This window comes from Centruroides vittatus, unplaced genomic scaffold (genome assembly GCF_030686945.1).
Source record: "Centruroides vittatus isolate TY-2023 unplaced genomic scaffold, ASM3068694v2 contig_2565, whole genome shotgun sequence".
Classification (NCBI taxonomy): domain Eukaryota; kingdom Metazoa; phylum Arthropoda; class Arachnida; order Scorpiones; family Buthidae; genus Centruroides; species Centruroides vittatus.
In genome coordinates this window covers 56417-77277 of record NW_027121627.1, presented here as the reverse complement: position 1 = coordinate 77277, position 20861 = coordinate 56417, and the positions used below count along the sequence as shown (strand labels likewise).

Genomic DNA, 20861 nt, shown 5'->3' with positions numbered 1-20861 from the left:
CCTTGAAAATAAATATATTTATAAATTTAAGAATAAATTCTACAGAAATATATATATATGTGTGTGTATTGCTAAATATTTAATATAGTTTCTGTACATATTCTTAGATTACAATTTATTACTCAAGTTTTCTTTTTAAAAAAAATATACAAAATTATTTACTTATTATTTTAATATTTGAAAATTCAAATTAGAGAAATTTATATATATATATATATTTTATTTGAATTTTTAAAATACATAATCAAATTAAATTATTTAATTATTAATTTAAAAAGTAAGTAATTATATATAATTATAAGTGTTTATTTAAATGTCATTAAATTTAATTATTCTTTATATCAATTTTTAAGTATCAATATACAGTACTACAGTAAATAATAAATTACAAATACTGTATATTATAATATATGTAGCTGTGTATGTGAGTGTAGATATATATTTACACACATATAAATGTATTTACTGTATTTGTATATTTACAGTCACACATATACAAGAACTAGGATTATAAAGACAAGATTTAATAAATAAATAAATACAGTATATGAATTTTGTATATTTTCTTTTAAAAAGAAAACTTGAGTAATAAATTGTAATCTAAGAATATGTACAGAAACTATATTAAATATTTAGCAATACACACATATATATATATATATTCACACAATACAAACTATAATATAGGATATATATATTTATAAATACATTTAAATAGTATATAATATATAATAGTCAAGGTGACTCGACAGTCATTTAAATGTTTTTTTAAGCAGAAAGTTTTATTGTAGTTACAATTAAGAAAATTTAAAAACTATCCTTTTCTAAATAAATTCTCTTCCATGTTTAATAAACGATTTATGGTATTTTTAATCCATTGCTACGAAATTTTCAGCCTTGATCTGAGTAATTTAATACCAGTAAGCTTGATTAAGTGAGTTACGGGCCATTCTGTTTGCTTAAAAGAATAAAATATTTTCAATGTTATAATAAAGAAATGAAATTATAAATTAATTTTATTTATAATTTATTTACTCTTCCAATACACAGAGTTTTATTTAAAAACTTTTTATTATAAAAATTAAAGAAAAGTAATTCAAATATAATTTTCTTTTTAACAATTTTCCTTAATTTACAAATTGTTATGACTGTATCAATCTGTAATAAGCGTGCCATTTGAGGAAGCTTTTAAGATTATAAATAATTTTTATATAGTTTTTTTTTAATTACAAGATATTATCTGTTATAGAATTAATTTCTGTCAATTTTTTAATTCATTTTCGAATTTATTTTAATTTTTGTTGTTAAAATTAATTAAAATATGAACGAACTTTTATAATTACATTATGCAGAATTAGATGATGATAAGGTGAAGTTCGAAAATGTTAGTCAATCCTCACATTCTTAAATTTGTAATTAAAATGTTATTCAATTCCTACAAGGCCATAAATCACAAAAAAGATCAAAGGTCACTCAATTTTCACTGTCAAATTAGCAGTGAACGGATTAAAAATCTCTATAGTCTTTAATTTATAATATTTACAAATATCAGAAGTTTAAGAAACAAAATTAGATTTACTCGAATTTTATAAAATTAAGAAAAAAAAATTGGACAACGTTTCTAATGATATTTGAGATTTATCTAACGTGTATTTCTAATTAAATTAATGGCACTAATTCATTTATCTTTATAGTTTTTATCAATTTATTGCTTTGCGTGGGAGTTTTAATCATTTTTCATTATATTCTTTTAGATTAACGTTCTATATTAATTCAATGGGACATTTTCAATTGTTCGTAAATAACGAACATAAAGGAGCACTTTTGTCCGGACTTCCAGTTAAAGAACAGTTATGGATTCTTTTAGATTTATATGGAATAACAGTGTCTGTGAAATTTATAACGACTGGTAAGTTATTTATTTAATTATTCTTCTGAGATATTTCTGAAAAAGGGAATAATTCTTCGAAAATCTAGATGAAAATCTCTCTAAGAGATTTCTTTTGATGAAGAATTGACTGTAATTTAAAAGAGATTTGATGAGAGATTTCTTAGAGAAAGATTTTCTCTTAAGAAATCTCTCATCAAATTCTCTTTAAAACCTTAAAGAGATTTTCTTCTCTTAAGGTTTTAAAGAGAATTTGAGGGATGAAAAAACAATCTTTTTTCTTCAAATTATTCTCAGAATTTTGTCGAAAATCTCGTAGATTTTCATGAAAATATTCTAAAGAATTTGATGAAAAGCTTCGGATTAAGAATGAAGGAAATATGAACTTTGTTAAAATTATATACCTTAAAGAATTCTTCATATATCTTGATTAAAATTTATACTTTTTCACTAAACAGTGGAATGAATAATTTTTTCCCCTATTCGTACAAACGCGCTAAAGAAAACTACGAAAATAAATTTATAAATGGATACGATCGAGTTAACATTATATTCTCTTCGAGTGACTTTTATTAGAACATTAAGCATCGATCAGATTATCTCCGTACAATGTATAGGTGCAGCTCATTCGGAGAATACGCAAGCTATTAAAAATTCATGATAAACTATCGATCAGAAACATGCTTTCTTCCTAAAACCAAAAAAAAAAAAAAAAAAAAAATGTTTCTTAGTCCACAGAGAAGCCAATAAAATTAATAAAGGTCTATAGATTTTTCGTAAGAAAGATGCTTTAAAAATCTTCGTTCCACGAAATGAATATTTATTTTATTTATATTTTTAATATATCGACGATCGATTTTTTCTTCTTTTTTGAAAGATAATATCAAGGGAATATAGTTCAAATCTATTGCTAACTCAAATATTTTTATTTTATCTTAGTTTTTTGTCCTTTCATTATCGGAAATTGCTTTCCACTCGGTGGAACGTTCGACGTAAATTCTTTCGATCGAAGCTAGATTAAGTGATTTTCTCTTCTTGTTTTCTCATTTTCGGTTTTTTAAAATGATAAAATAGTGTATCAGTTAATTAGAGATTTTATTTTTTAGGTTTTTATTAATATTATTTCTTAATTAATTAAATATTCGCAGTTTCTACACATTTCTAAATGCATATTCTAGTTATGTTTGCATTGAAGTTCGAGAAATTGAGGTAATACTGTTTTTTAATTCATCACAGATTATCATGTCTTTTTTTGTAAAAGTTGAGTGTTTTTTCTGGTAAAGAACAACGAGAGACTCTAATTATGCTGTAAATGATCTAAATAACTATATTTTAACTATAGAACATGATATAAATCAACTGAAAAATTGATTAGAATTTTCACTGTTTACACCTTCAAAAACGTCAATTTAAAATTAATCCAAAGAATTTAACTATAAATTATTACAGCGAGGTTTATTTTTAGAAATTAATTATTTAATTTCTCAAGAATATTTATCATTTAGAATTTTCAAATTTGACTTGACCGCGAGGTCCGGATTTTGGTTTATTGTGATCTTAAGCTATATAACACCTAAGAGGCCTTTCCCTTCCTACCAAATAATAATTAATTTAAAAGCATGTGGTCCCATTTTATGTGTAAATCCGGACTGTGTGACTTTTTCAATCACATTTACAAACATAGAGGATTCAACCGTCAACGAAAGCTATAAATATTTATATAAATAAAATCAATAAAACAAATAAGAGTTGTTCATGTTTTATCAAAATAAATTTTAATTTTTATCATTTTATTATCGTATTTTTTACATAAAAGTTAAATTTTAGGCACACTTTAAACGTTTAAAATATTAGTTTTTAAGGAGCTAAAAATTAAAAAAAATAAAATTTAAATTTAAAAAATGTATTAAAATTTACTGGAGACAGTAGAAATTTATTAAAGATTAAAAACTATATAAATATTATATTAACGAGTAATTGATCATAAAATAAAAAAAATGTTATTAAGGATTACTACGGATATCATTAGTTTATAATATTAACTATATTAATATTATGTTAAGATATAATTAATCATTAAAATAATATGTTTATACAGTATTGCAAACGTACTCATGGATAATGTCATCAGTTGGTTAATGTTATCAAAATTAATAGGTCCCAAAATATAGAAATAATACTTATAAAAACTTCGTTTTTTGCAATAAAAATTCGGTTATTATTATCAGTACCTTCGGATGAATAGACTTTTTTTGGGATGCAATTTGAAAAAATTGTAGACCATAAAATTCTTACTGTCGTCCGTCTGTCTGTCTGTCTTTCCTTAATCTCGAGAACGGAGTTAGATTGATGAAAGACCAGACTAGATATCGAAACCGTTGGGGCAGGAAGTTCCGATAACTATATACGAACTTCCGGTTTGCATCGGAAATTCGTATTTTTATCGGAATTTTTAGATTGATGACCAGCACGACTCTACTGTTAAAGGAAATATATGATGTACTGTATATGTTTTCTATAACACGTAATTGTTATAATTGTTATTGGTCTTAGCCAGTGTTTTTAATTAATCGTTATATATATATATAATCGAGATGGGTTGATAACAATAATAATAATAATAATAATAATAAGCGCAGAGCCCAAACGGTTAGGAGTTGAAAGTTGAAATTTGGTACACTGTTAGGGTACGTCACGAGAACGTACACTAAGAAGGGATTTTTCGAAATTCCCTCCCGCGGGGGAGATGGAGAGGATTAAGACTTACTCTGAAGAACTCGGCTTCTACTGTACTATTTTAGATGCAATTTTTTGTTTTTAACTGCATTTTAGCAGGGTACCACATTTAGGGGATGAAAGAAATATATTCCTTAACAATGGAAGTGTTAAGAGAAAGCGACTTGCAAGATTTACAGGCGCAGATACGGTTTTTTTTTGCGTTTTTGCGGTAAATCGAACATATTTTTAGACACATCTAGAAATTCTCTAATTAGTTTGGAAACAGGGGACCTAATTCTTGCATTCTGGGGTAAGATTGACTATAATGTAATAATCTTAATCTTCGCTATTGTTAGTTTTCTGCCCGAGCAACGCTGGACCTATCTGCTAGTTCACAATACAATAGTTCAGATTTCTGGCATTACGCAAGATGTTGTTGAAGCTGGTAGCAGAAAGACAATGATAGATGAATTATTGGGCTGCAATTTAAAAAAAATTGTAGACCTCTAAATTCTCTCTGTCGTCCGTCTGTCTATTGTCCGTCCTTCCTTAATCTCGAGAACGGTGTTAGATTGATGAAACTCGAGATCAGATATGGAAAGCCAACAGGCCCCTTATTAACTATATACGAATTTCTACTTTGGGGTAACTAATTCCGTTGATACATGACCGGCATGTCTTCATTGTTAACAGGAAAAGTATGATATACAGGAACAAGACACTACGAAACTTAAGTGCATTGTGACGAAAAATTGCTGTCCGGCATTGCGACGATGCCACAATAAATAATTGCTCGTTTATTAATTAACAATAATAATTATAATTAATAGTCTTCAAGTTAAGTATTTCAAAATTGTTTTAATATGATCTTTTAATGTTAGTTAATAAAATCAGAATTTCTTCTAATTTTATTTCGCATATTATCAGTCGGTTATTGTTATCAGTTAAGCGAGTCCTGAAGTGATTACAATAAGCAGATCTGCTATATATTAAACCTAAATTATTGATTTTTTCCCTTCAATTTTTTAGAATATTTTCTTTTCTTCTTTTAATTTAATGAAAGGAATATTTAGTTTATTTTATTGTCATTTTTCCCGCTAGGCATAAATTTGATATCTAAATTATTTACTTTAGGAAATCTTCAAGAGAGAGAAAGAGAGAGAATAAATAAAATAGTTCATTTTGACTCAGTTTATTGTATTTAATAAAAAATTTCTTTTATTAAATTTCTAGTTTTACTTATTTTCCTTTTGTTATAGTTATATATATCTTAAATTTCTATGCTTCATTCTTTAGAAAAATTGCATTTTAGGACGAGAAGAAAATTTTATGCGATTTAAGAGAATCATATGGATTTCTTGACAAAGAGTATATTTTATTCTATAAGTAGAATATAAGTTATATTTAGGACCAGCTATATATTTTATTAAAAGAAATTTTTGAAATCTATTGTAAGAAACTCATTCTCCAAATATAGAGTCATTTTAAAAAGAATAGACAGTATCTACAAATTTACAGTAACTCAGACTTATTTTTTAAAAAAAACTTTCCACTTAAACTTGTAATATTTTATAATTATTTTTTGATAAATTATAATAAAATTCTATCTTAATATCAGAAAAATCATTTTTTAAATATTTTATTAATTTATTATTGGATTTTTAAAGGGCCAAAAGAATATGGATTTACTTCCCTTTAGCTAAATTTAATTATAAAATTATAAAAATATTCAGAATTTTATGTTATTTCTTAACAATTTTTTAAAGAAATTTAGCAATTAATAATGTAATTTAATATATTTTCTACTTTTTAAATATTATTATAATTTATAAAATAATTACGATTAAAATGTATTCCATCAAAATTATTTAATATTGTAAAATTATATATTCTATTATATTCATAAAAAATAAATTTTTTATTTAAAAAAAAATATATATTTAAATAGGTTTTTGATTATTTTTCTTTAATTTATCTTAATTGTTGCATAGAGAAGTTCTAAGAAAGCAAATCATATAGGCCAAACTAATGTAGGGGTATAACTTTACAGGAACAATTAAGATATTGAATAAATATTGACTTTTCTATACTTAATTTCATTGTTTATTCTTCATACAAAAGATAAATGGCGATTTCCAATAAGCGAAATAAGCCATCCCTCACATTAACAATTAAAAAAAAATCTTATTTTCATGTGACATAGCCTACAGAAAAATTATTTTTTAATCATAACATATATTTAACACTTAAACTAATTTTTACTATTTTTTATATAGAGAAATAGAACAATGCTTCCATATTATTATTTCTTCCGCGTTGTAATAGGCCCAAATCGAAGGAATCAGCATGATTATTTGGCTTCGTCTTAAACGCAATGTCTGTGACTCAGGGATGGATATAGATTTCTGAGGACTTATACCAAAAAATTTTAAGCCTCCCTTTTTAAATATATTTTTAAATAATAAATTAATAAGTTAGTATTTTTATTTCCTGTAGCTTGTTTCTAAATATCGTAAGTAGTTTAGCCAAAAATGGTCATGCTGATTGAAAAGTTTCCTGAAAAGTTCATCATAAAATAGATTGAGATCTGATGTATTTTACGAGTTGCACACTTTTTAAATTTTAGGTATTTTTATGAATACGTATTTATGTATCTTATAATATAATCGAAATGGGTTGATAATAATAATAATTATAAGCGCAGAGCCCAAAAGGTTAGAAGATGAAAGTTGAAATTTGGTACACAGAGTACACCATGAGAACGCACACTATGAAGGATTTTTTAAAAATCCTCCCACGGGTAGAGGGAAAGGGTTAATAAGAAATTTCTGTATTGGTATTCTTTTTTACATCTGTACCTTCTATCTCTTACTGTATTTAACGATTGCATACTTTGCGTTGTTCCTCGAGGCTCCCTAAAAGTTGGGGCCTTAGGCTAACTATTATATAGATTCGCCACTACTGAGATTAAACCAAATAATTCCCAAAATTAGGATATTAAATAAGATAGAAGACTTAACAAGATTTAATGAGAATGGAGGAGTTAATAAGAAAAATAGTACTGAAACCTCTAAGAAAAACTCTAAAGTGTTAGCATTTTATATGAGAAAGAGAAGCTGTAAAATTTGATCTTTTATGTAATACAAAAGAAACGAAAGTGATATAATTTAAATTTTTTAAATGAGGGAAAAAAAATTGTTTTCTTTTTATTGATTTTGTTCATACATTTTTATGCCATCGTAGAAAGTTAGGGTTCATATTTGTATATCGCTAAGAACCATATGAGTTTTCTCATAGTAGTTGGGCACGTTTCGTAAGCCTCTGTGTTTCGTGCCTTACCAACAGAGGGAAAATATAGAGTTTTCTGTATTTTCTTCACATGTTTAATACCTAAATAGGGGCAAGTTTCCCATAGAAGGTCTTTCCGAGAGATAGCCCTACTCTCCAAGAAGATCGGTCAAAAGTTGCATTGTCTTATTCCGTTAATCCGGATTCTGCTTATTAAACGTTGTAAAGAAATAAAACTTTCAAACTAATTGATTTTTTAGAATAAAATAAATTTTTAATGTTAAAAATTACTTTAATATTTAAAATTCTTTGACAAACTAATAAACGTGTTCTTAAATTTAGCAAAATACTTTAAATTAATTGTATATTTATTTGTTAAATTATTAATAAACGATTTTTTGATTTTTTTTACACAAAATAAAATTTACACATTTACTATTAAACTTACAAATAAATAAATTAGTTTTAATTTTGCTTTACGTAATGAATAAAAAATTATTTTAAGTTATAAATTATTTATTATTTTGATAGCAGTAAAAATATTTAAATAAATAATAAGGGTAGAAGATTTATTTATCGATTTTTGAATCATCTTAAGAATGTTTAATTTAAGTTAATAATTTAAGTTAAGAATTTTGTGTTTAATAAAATATTAACAATATCCACGGAAAAAGAATTCAATTGAAAAATTATAGCAATTATATTTTGAAAATGAAATTTTAAACAATTTTTCATTATTGTTCTTTAATTAATTAATTAACCAGATAGCCGCGTAGTAAAGTGTTAGCCTATTGCTATGGGAAATCTGTGTTCGATCCGCTCTTATATTCCATAATTCATTATGGGCCAGCACGAATCAGGGTACCGTTTCCCATTCAAGTCCATACTGATCAACCCCATTATGGGTCAGACCCATTGTGGCCGAGCAAATAACTTAATTGGCTGATGTTTCATGTACATCAAGCAACCAATAATTACATTACATAATATTGTAAATTTAATAATGTAATAATAATTTTTATAACCAAAACCAGTTTTTATAAATTAGTCTATTTGTTCTCACAGTTTTTTGAAAACTAAACTAAATTGGTATATGGTACCACAGACAATTATTCCCTGCACTCACGGTTTATTTATATAAAATTTTAAATAATTACAATTAATCACTAAATAATTTAAAATTCATATAAAATGTGAGCTTCACTCGTAATTGGTTTATAGAAAACCATTGTTAAAGCAAGCCATCGTATTTCCCATGAGATCAGTGACATAAATTGAGACTATGTGCCTGAAAATCTTAATTTATGACAGTGAGATTATGGGGAATACTACTATGACCGCTTTATGAAGTACGAAACGTTATATTTAAGCATCACTCATAAATTTAAATGACATCTCATATACTCACAATAGAAAATTTATATTAGTCGTAAAAGCGGGGTGGCAAGACGATGCACTCCGCTTTTACGACTAAAGCAGAGACAAAGAATTCGAATATTGGTAAAATTTTATGAGTAAAATTCATTTTAAAAAATTTAATAAAAAATATACAATAAAATTCTTAACTGTGGAAAGCATTATTGAAAAAATAAATAAAATAATGAATTTATACGGATTTATAAACATAATTCTTGTTTACTGGTTGTTTACACAAGGACAATTTTATGTTTATTCGGTTTATAATTTTTTATTCTTTGCCTTTTAATTTATGAAATAAATTTATTTTCCTTTTATCCCATTTAATTATATTCAGTAATGGTTTATCATAATTATGAAAAGTTGATATTAAATATTATAAATTTTCAAAAAATGAGGATAGTTTTCTGAAGCAAATTACTTTTTATTATGAAACCAATTTAAAAATTTAATTACCGAATTCGTAGATACGTCGAAAATTAATTACATCTGAAAAAAATGTTCAATTAATTTACTGAATTTTCTTAAAATGAAAAAAAAATCAATTAAAAAAATTCAAATTTTCAAAAATTTCACTTTTCAAACATTTATTCTCAGAAAATCCACATATAAATTTTGTACAAAAATTAAAAAATTTCATTTTCAGTTTAATTTCAATGAAATTTATGAAATTTTTTCTACGTAAAGTAAGAATTTTCTTCAATTTTTTCATAACAATTGCTTTAAAGTAATTGAAATAGTGATCAGAATCATAGAAAATTATCTTTATCACTTAACTAATCTCTTCCTACAATTGATATTAGCATTTGGAGTTTATATTTACGATTTTATGTTTATTGCATACAATATATTGACTGTTCGTAGATTAGTATTTAACCTTTAGAAACATTTCATCTTATAAACCGTAAGCAATTAAATTAAAGTTACCTCTGGGAAAGATGAAGAGAAGCATTTGAGAATGTTTAATTTATATTTAAACGTTAAATTTAATTTGGTAATTGGTTATTTTAAGTGCGCAATTTATTTCATGGTATATTACTTTTATTATATTTTGAGATGATGAGACAATATTAAAGATATAAATAAATTGGGGCAAACGGTCAAGAGTTATGTAAACTTTGTAAACCTGGCAGAAGCATTGAATTGTGCAGCTGTTACATGAAAACGTGATACGTTATACAATAATGATATTTACAAGCATATGATAACTTATTTATGTGCAGGAAGAATTCTGATTACTAGCATCCACCAGAGCATACGTAAAATCCAATATGCTGTACAAAATCTCACAATGAGCAATGGGTAATGTCTTCAGAATAATTTCTAAATTTATATATATTATACGTTAATATTAATTTATTTGTATCTTTTAGATGAGAAAACATGTATTAATATTATAAATTTATTAAATACATTGAAATTTTAAAAGACAGAGATTAAAATTGTGATTTTTCTACTAATTCATTTTTTGGTGATAATTTTTTAATATATATTTATATATAAATCAACCAATTTTAGCTTATTTAACTAAATACGTGATTTATTTTCTACTTTTTATATAATAAATAAGCCCGACTCTCTTATTAAGACTCTTAATCACCTCAAAATTCATTAATAAATAACTTTAGGAACAATTATATATTAATAATAAATTTATACATTATAATAAAAGCGTTTTGTATAAAAATATAAATAATAATTAAATATATAGTATAAAAAATAATTTTTAATAAACAGTTTCTATCAACAGTATCATAATAGATACGTACTAATTGCAATATTTTTTTTATTTTAGAAAAGCATATTAATTAAATTGTAAATTATTAAAAAGTAATAAATTTTAAATGAATATAAATAACAAATATTTACTTAGTTTTGACGTATTTATTAAAATAATTAATTTGATTCATAGATAAAATTTAAATTTCTGATCTAAATACTGTGTAAGAAAGGCTTATTGTAACTTTTCCTATAATTTTATTTACTTAGTTGGAAGTACTCCAGTAGAAGTTTTAGCACGTGGACCAGAAGCTCTAAAAGCTTATCAACAAGCTTGTACTGATGGAAGTGTTTCTCTTTATCGTACGAGGTTAGCTTTTATAGGTCCTCCAGGAGTTGGAAAAACTTTGTTAAAACAAACTTTACTGGGAATTTAGTAAGTAAAATTTAATTAAATACAATAAATTATAAAAATTTATTTTATTTAATTTCTATTTAATAAATCTTACTCGTGAAAGCTAATTTTATAAATTTTATACTAGTTTTTGGACTCTTCCTATCATTTTATGTACATCTATAAACATGGGATTTTATTATCTGAATGAAGATTGTAATTCACTCGCGATTCACTAACGAATTGCGTTAAATAATTTAATGAAAGTTTGTTAATTTTGCTTGAAAATATCTAAAATTTTCACGGTTTCACCAGAATCATCTAAAATTTTATTATATTATAAATTGAAATAAATATTTATAAATAGTTATACAGATCTATAAAAGAATTACTAGTGTTGTAGTAATAGTATTAAAAATAATTTTTTTAAATTAACAAATTTTTACTAAAAATTTGAATTTTTTTACCAAATCATTTAATATTTAGTAAATTTTTATGTTAGTACTAGCTGACCCGGCCACACGTTGTTGTGGCTCAAAATGTATCTATTATAAATGTGTAACACTTCCCCCGTGGGGGAAATTTCAAAAAATCCCTTTTTAGTGTATATTCTGTTGACGTCACCTATTAAAACGCAATTAAAAACGCAAAAAAACAGCATGTAAAATAGTATAAATAGAAGCCGAGTTCTTCACGGTAAGCCTTAATTCTGTCCCTTTCCCCGCTGGGGAATATCGAAAAATCCCTTTTTAGTGTATATTCTGTTGACGTCACCTATTAAAACGCAATTAAAAACGCAAAAAAACCGCATGTAAAATAGTATAAATAGAAGCCGAGTTCTTCACGGTAAGCCTTAATTCTGTCCCTTTCCCCGCTGGGGAATATCGAAAAATCCCTTTTTAGTGTATATTCTGTTGACGTCACCTATTAAAACGCAATTAAAAACGCAAAAAACCGCATGTAAAATAGTATAAATAGAAGCCGAGTTCTTCACGGTAAGCCTTAATTCTGTCCCTTTCCCCGCTGGGGAATATCGAAAAATCCCTTTTTAGTGTATATTCTGTTGACGTCACCTATTAAAACGCAATTAAAAACGCAAAAAACCGCATGTAAAATAGTATAAATAGAAGCCGAGTTCTTCACGGTAAGCCTTAATTCTGTCCCTTTCCCCGCTGGGGAATATCGAAAAATCCCTTTTTAGTGTATATTCTGTTGACGTCACCTATTAAAACGCAATTAAAAACGCAAAAAACCGCATGTAAAATAGTATAAATAGAAGCCGAGTTCTTCACGGTAAGCCTTAATTCCTGTCCCTTTCCCCGCTGGGGAATATCGAAAAATCCCTTTTTAGTGTATATTCTGTTGACGTCACCTATTAAAACGCAATTAAAAACGCAAAAAACCGCATGTAAAATAGTATAAATAGAAGCCGAGTTCTTCACGGTAAGCCTTAATTCTGTCCCTTTCCCCGCTGGGGAATATCGAAAAATCCCTTTTTAGTGTATATTCTGTTGACGTCACCTATTAAAACGCAATTAAAAACGCAAAAAACCGCATGTAAAATAGTATAAATAGAAGCCGAGTTCTTCACGGTAAGCCTTAATTCTGTCCCTTTCCCCGCTGGGGAATATCGAAAAATCCCTTTTTTAGTGTATATTCTGTTGACGTCACCTATTAAAACGCAATTAAAAACGCAAAAAACCGCATGTAAAATAGTATAAATAGAAGCCGAGTTCTTCACGGTAAGCCTTAATTCTGTCCCTTTCCCCGCTGGGGAATATCGAAAAATCCCTTTTTTAGTGTATATTCTGTTGACGTCACTTATTAAAACGCAATTAAAAACGCAAAAAACCGCATGTAAAATAGTATAATAAAAGCCGAGTTCTTCACAGTAAGCCTTAATTCTGTCCCTCTCCTTCGCAAGGGAATATCGAAAAATACCTTTTTAGTGTATATTCTGTTGACGTACCCTATTAAAACGCAATCAAACACACGTCTAAAATAGTATAATAAAAGTTGAGTTCTTCACAGTAAGCCTTAATCCTGTCCCTCTCCCCCGCAAGGAAATATCGAAAAATCTCTTTTTAGTATATATTCTGTTGACGTAACCTATTAAAACGCAATTAAAAACGCAAAAAACGCATGCAAAATAGTATAAATAGAAGCCGAGTTCTTCACAGTAAGCGTTAATCCTGTCCCTCTCCCCCCAGTGGGGGAATTTCGACATGTGTATTATATAAAAACACGTGCGTATTCGAATGCAACGTAGTGTCAAAATTTCAAAGGAATCGGTAGGAACAAACGAACGTTATATTTTATTTATATAGATAGATAGAAAATGATCTGGTTTAGTCCGTTCTCACAGAAAAACAATGCCTCACAGAGAAGCAAACTTAGGTCGTCGGAAGTTAGCGCCATCTGTTGGACATAAAAGCCTTAATCCATATATAAATATATTTTTGAAAGGGGGGAAATGGTGGTCTTCACATATGCCAGAAACCTTTGTGGGAGTGTATTAAACAACTTCCCAAAGTTTCATGGCAATCGGATAAATGGTATGGTAATGCATGAAGGACAAACACACACACACACACACACACACACAGACATACATTCATTTTTATATATATAGATTTACTGTAAAAGTCATATTCTTTCTACAGAAATTATTGATAGAAGAGGCTTCATCACGTTTCACAAGGCATATATAACTATCTGTATAGCCCAAACTTGACTTAAATGGCCATTTTGGCCGGCCATTATGTTCATTGCGGACCTAAATCATGGTGATTTAGGCCCGCAAAGGGATCGAACAACATGGGAAAGATTTGGAATCAAGCCCTGACCCATACTATTCATGATTTTGTGGAGGTCCGAATTTGATTCGAAACCTATTTCTACTTCATATCTTATTTTTGTAGAGAAAAATGCATTCAACGAACAAATTTCGATTAATTTCTTTGTTTTTCAATTAAGAGTTTCATTCATTTATGAGGTATTATTTTAGAAAAGATACTACTACTAATAAAATAAATTTCGTCATAAATATTGCTTTAAACTTGAACATATAAGTAATAATAACAGTTTTATTTAATATTTAAAAGCATGAAAATTTAGTAAATAAATATGAAAGGATTTACCATAAAAATCATAATTTTTCATGTTGAGAAAAAAATGAAAAGCCATGAGTTTCAAAGTAAATTCCTTTGTTAAACATAGTTCTCAAGGAAATGCAATGTTTAATAAAATAAGTTATTTTTTTTGTTCTTTAAATAAAAAAATATTGTTAGAAAGGAGCAGATATTAGAAGCAATTTATTTATTTTCTATACAAAAGATAATTATAATTTTATTTATATAAAATACGAATAAAATTACAAATTGTAATTCTTTACAAATAAAAATAATCATAATAAATTGATATTACTTTATTTAAATTGAATCTTCTCCGAAATTGGCAATTTAGGTTTCACATATTTTAAAAAATTCTTCTCATATAATTTAATTTGTTTTTATCTAAAATTGCAAAGAAATTAAATTAAGATTATATCTGAAAAAATCGCAGAAAAAAAAACATTTGATTTATAAATAAATTAATTTAATTTTTAAAATCACGTTCGAATTAATAAAATTAATAAAAAATTAATTAATAAAACTAAAATCCCAAATGAATCAAAGCAAATTAACAATTTATTTTTTAATAATTAAAAAAATTAACATTTATTTGTTATATTTTTATGAGTATTTTTGTTGAAAGTAATTTACTGAAGATTTTCGAAAATAATTAATTTTTTTTAAAATATTTGTTTGAACAAATTTAAATGTTTCAATTTCTTTAGAATATAAGGCTATATTAATATCTGAAAAAGAAACGAATCGAAAATTAAGCTATCGCCCTGTAGGATTTCAAGAATGGATTAAACAAAATGATTTAATAAGAAGGAGCAAATATTTATTGTGACATCGTCACAATGCCATGCTGCAATTTTTAATATAAAATATATGCTCTCTACTTCAAATTAGTAGTGTTTTGCTCCTGTACATTATACTTTTGCTGTTAGTAACAGTCATGCCGGTCATCTATGTAACTCAGTTCTGGGAAAAATTTTCGAATTGGAATCATGTAACTTTCAGTGTAGACCCGAAGTTCGTATATAGTTAATTGGAGCCTCCTGCCTGTAAGCTTTCCATATTTGGGTCATCTTGTCTAAAAGAGACATTTTAGAACATTACTAAAAAACAAAATTAAAAATAGATGATTAAGAAAGATCGTCTCACATCTATATAACGTTCTCGAGATTAAGGAAAGACGGACAGACGGACGACAGTAGGAAATTTATAGGTTACAATTTTTTCAAATTGCAGCCAAATAAGTCAGTTTGCTTACACCCGTAATAGAGATACAACTCAAGCAGTGTTTTTTTTCTACACTCCATTCTACAGATCCAATTATCAAAAGAAGAAACAGAAAGTCTGCTGCTTTTATACACATCGAAAAGCTTTCTATTCAATACAAGTACCGAATTTATTGGTAAAATTACAGATTAAAGGGGTTAGTGTATCCAATTTCACTGTGGCTATTTGATTTTTACATCTCAGACATTGAGCAAATATCTGACATAGAATAAGACACATATAAACAGGAAGCAAAACAATTCGCTACTTACTGTATGCAAACGATGTCTTTCTCACCAAAAAAAAAAAAAAAAAACTTAAATACATTAAATTTTTTTCAATTATTGTGTCTAAAAATAAATCCGAGTAAAACTGAAATCTTGATTTTTTAGAAACAATATTAAATTGTCGAAAGTAAAGGAAAAATTGTATTTGGAAAGTACAGGATTGCAAAGGACTTTAAAAGTAAACTTCTTTAGCTTTTTTATGGCAAAATACTTTTTACTCTAATGTAGAACATATTTTTTCTAAAACTCATATGACTATAACTTAATTCAACTAATGGCAAAAATGTAATTCTCTGACATAATGAACCAATGTAAGTTATTTAATACAATTATATACTGTGTACTTTAAATACTGTATTATGCTTCTCTAGTTTGGTCTATGCACTTTATATATAAATTAGAAAAGATCGATGTTATTTTTTAAGCAAAATTATCAAAATGGAGCGTAACGTGCCTGGTTACGCCCTTTGCCAGGACACTAATAGAGTATGGATTTAACTATGTATGTTAAAGAGAATCATAACTCCTGAGAAACACAAAAACAAAACAATAACATTATGAGACAGTCAAAATGAATTGTTCGTGGAAATATACAATGTATATTTTCTGTTAATCATGGAAACTGTTAATCATGGAAATATACAATGTATATTTCCATGATTAACAGTTATATACAATGACACTAAACCAAAAGAACAGTTCAAATAACTGAATAAAAAAATTAACAGTTTATTCCAGCAGTTTATGGCATATACAGTATCTAATTTTATTTAATATGACTGAACAAGACTGAATATTTGGGTTTAATCTTTTAATGAATAATGCGCTTAATTTACACAGGTCTATATTAATAGGACAAGATCTGAATGATTCAAGTTTTATTCATTATATAAATATATTTTAAATTTTTTTTCTAAAACAACACATGTTAAAACTTGCCAGTCGAAAGATTCCTTACTCAGATAAGACTCAATAAATGTTCTGCAACCGTGCATTCATCAAATATTAATTCTTATAATACATGTATTTTTGTGCAATTCTAATAATGTTTCTTTGTTCCACATATTAAAATAATGTGACAAAATTATTAATAATAATTAATAATTATGATAATTTGTTTAGAAAATTTAATGAAATTAATATCTGCATATTTCGTTCATATTTCTCATTTACAAACTGCATAACTTTTTTGTTGATGTAAAAAATCTATAATATAGCCGCCTGCGACAGTTTATTTCTAATTACCTTAACTAATAAGAAACGATTCGAACATTATTTAAATAAATTTAATTATTAAAAATGACAAAAGTTCACGAAAATGCTCTTTTAGATGAAAAGAAAAGTCTATATTATAACTCATAATTTTAAATAATTTTTAAATAGCTTTAAATTAATTCAATACTGACTTTTATAATGTAGATGTTTATGTGTAACTTACATGCAATTTATATTTATATTAAAAATCAGCTAATGAATAATTTAAAATTTAAAAATTGTATGTTTATATGATTTTTGGAGAAGATAGGATCCCACTTTTATGACTGGTCGGACACTCTTACTAGGACCTTTCTCTACACATAGGCCTACAGTATATAGCCTATATACTGTATTTGTAAATAGGAAGTAAGAGAATGTTCTATCTTCTTTGAAAGCCATAAGAATATATGAATAAAATCAATTAAACAAAGATTTTTCACCATTTATCAATAGGAACTTTATACTTTATATATATATATATATAAGTATAAAGTTCCTATTGATATATATATATATATATAAGCTTAAATTTATAATACGAAAAATGCTTCTTTAAATTAAATTAAAATTTAAAATATAAGGATAAAAACATTAAATGAAAAATTTGTAATTAAAAGGTATAGGCTATATATATATATATATATAGCCTATACCTTTATAAATAATTATTTTTAATTACAAACTTTTTATTGATTATATATAGTTTCTTATCTTTTTGAAAATAAATTCGTTAAAAGAAAAAGAATTCAAGTTATATCATATAATCGATCTGTTTATTTATTCCATTCGAATAAAGAAATCGATCAAATATAATGTATTAGGCCTATAGAAATTCAAAGTTATTACTTAAATATTTATTCTGCATTTTCTCAGCGTTGTGGCCAAAAATTTTAATACTAATAATATTAAATGTATCGAAGTTATGCGGAATTTGATCTTGTTTTATGTTTAATTGAATTATAAAACTGTTATTGTTCTCGTTTTTCTTTTTTAAAAAAGAAAAAAGAAATTTTATTTATATATTTTTTAAACAAATAAAATTTCTTATATACTATAAGAAACTTTCTCTGAAAAAAGAAGAACCGAGTTTCATAATTCAATTAAATATAAGAGAAAGTGGGTGCAAGGACGCTAAGTTTCTCTGTAATCATATATTATACAAAAACAATTTTACTCAAAAAATATTATTGTTAAAACTGATTCCTTAATAATTCTATATTTGAAACCATTGAAACAAAACGAGTATAAAAGCGATTTTTTCAAAGCAATAAACATCAGTGGCGTGCCGTCCTTGGAAGCTGTGGAAGAGCCGTTTCCCTTGTATTTTCTAAAATATAAATACACATTGTGCAATTATTTTCATATTTTAACGTACTTTGAATTAATTAAAACTAATATTTTATTATAACCGCATTATTTATTTTAGTACAAATTTATATACACGTGAAAAACAATGATAAGATTGAATCCGACTTCCAGGGGCAATCAATTAATTGCGTGTTAGTCTGACGCGTAATTAACTGATTGCCCCTGGAAGTTGGCTTCTTACAGAAACACAGCCTCCCTATCATTAAATGTCACTGCACGCCACTGATAAACATGCACACTCTTGCCCACCTATGGGACAAAATTGAGCAGAGAGGGATTCAGAGTGCACAATAAACAAAGATTACAGTGGAATTGTCCTGATTCTTCAAGAGAGGCGGTGTCATGGATAATGAGTTCAATCCACTGTAAAAAGCAATTTGAATATTGAAACCAATCTTCAGTGGGTGGATTCCCACAACGTTCATTACATGCAGGGCAATAATATTCTTGGTTAAAGATGGAATGTTTGGTAAGAGTAGTTTTATCTCGTAACTTAATTTCGCGTTTTTTAAAAAATAGTATCAATTACATTTTTATGTATAAAATTTATTAAAAGTTACATTGATGTCTGCATAAAAATTTTGCATTTATAGCTTTTGCCAAATTTTAGATGTAAATTTCGCTTTAAAATTCTTAAATAGAGCTGAAACGCTAGCAACTGACATAAACAGATATCACTTTACTGTACCAAAAACTTGTTATTTATTTTTTGTTTAAATAACGCATAAATAATGTTTTTATGAACCAATGAGGGAAAGCCAGAAAACATATACACAATCTTGCCCCACAACGCTACTTCATAAGTTAATTAATTTAAGAAACATTCTATTGTTAGAAACAACAATAGAAATACGACACGGTTTCAAGTTATCAAAATAATTAATTTAAGCTTAACTCTCGAACCTCCGAAAGTTGTTTGTATGCTATAGCTATGTTCACAATACGTTTAATTTACACGCTAGCTTGTTTTCTATTTCAGGTCTTGCCAACTTATAGTGGAGAGCGATCAACTATTCCACATTTTTTTCCCTCTCGAAAGCTTAATAATCCATCCTAATGAAATTATTCCGTAAAACATACTTTTACGTATTGCACAGTAATTAACGTTTCAGGTTATCTCTTTTTTTGGTAAAGATACTAAGGTAGGCCTATAAACGACACCATTTATTTTTTTACCATAACAAAAGCATCATATTTCTTTCTGTTACAGAAATGATAAGTTTTGCTTTTTTTTTCGGCGCACGCATTTTGTACTTAACTGAATTGTTTAGAGTACAATAAAACAATTTCTAAAATAACTATTTTTTAAGTGAACAGTTATTTATTTGAGTCGGTAGTGCATCTCAACACGGTATTTGTCATTTGCCCTTATCACGCATCCTCTGTACAACTGACGTTGCATTGAACGATATAAATAAAATACATATAATTGTTTATTAATAAACAGTTATAAATAATAATTATATATATAATGTATATATATAATAATAATTATATATAATGAAATAATAAGAATAAAAAATAAAACATTAAAGTCTGGTTGGTGGTGGCAACGTTCTTTTTCTGTCAATTGTTCAAATTTATAGCAAAAGATGCCGATGAATTGTGAGGGCTCCGCAGAAAAATTTTTCCCAGTTTAATTATTAAGGAGTTGGGAAACGTTTCACAGAGCAATGTTATCAACCCATAGAGAATAGTTAAAAGATTTATCTGTGAAAGATATAGATTTAATATTCCTGTTAAAATTACAAATGTTTTTTGCATTTTAACGAGTTATATTATCTGCGATCGATCAAAATGATGCAGTGATCGACCAGTCGATCACGAGCCACTTGTTGGCCATGCCTGTCTTATTTCAGTGTTGTTTTCAATAAATGAAAACATGATTGTAAAATAACATCGAATGGTATGACAAATTTTTAACTTGCCTTCTTTCACATTTAGGCACTTGCTTATAGTAACAATGACCAAAATCATTGTTACTACAGGCGTTTTAAGCTTTAAATAAATGGGTAGTGCCTTCTTTCACTACTGGAAATCTTACTAGACTTTCCCTTAAAAGAAATTTCTTGCACATTATAATTATATAGAAATACTCTCTTAATACTATTAATAAGTTTTAGAAAATTACC

The 20861-nt window shown here is 26.6% G+C and overlaps 1 protein-coding gene across 2 annotated transcripts in view; it reads left to right on the top strand.

Moving 5' to 3' along the window:
* The window catches only part of LOC136971462 (uncharacterized), a 70449-nt gene that overhangs the window by 10420 nt on the left and 39168 nt on the right, over nucleotides 1–20861 (top strand). For both annotated transcript variants that reach the window (XM_067265916.1, XM_067265917.1), the window contains exons 3-4: nucleotides 1755–1909; nucleotides 11300–11465. In XM_067265916.1, coding sequence (XP_067122017.1) covers nucleotides 1755–1909; nucleotides 11300–11465 — 321 coding nt within the window. The remainder of the gene's footprint in view (nucleotides 1–1754; nucleotides 1910–11299; nucleotides 11466–20861) is intronic.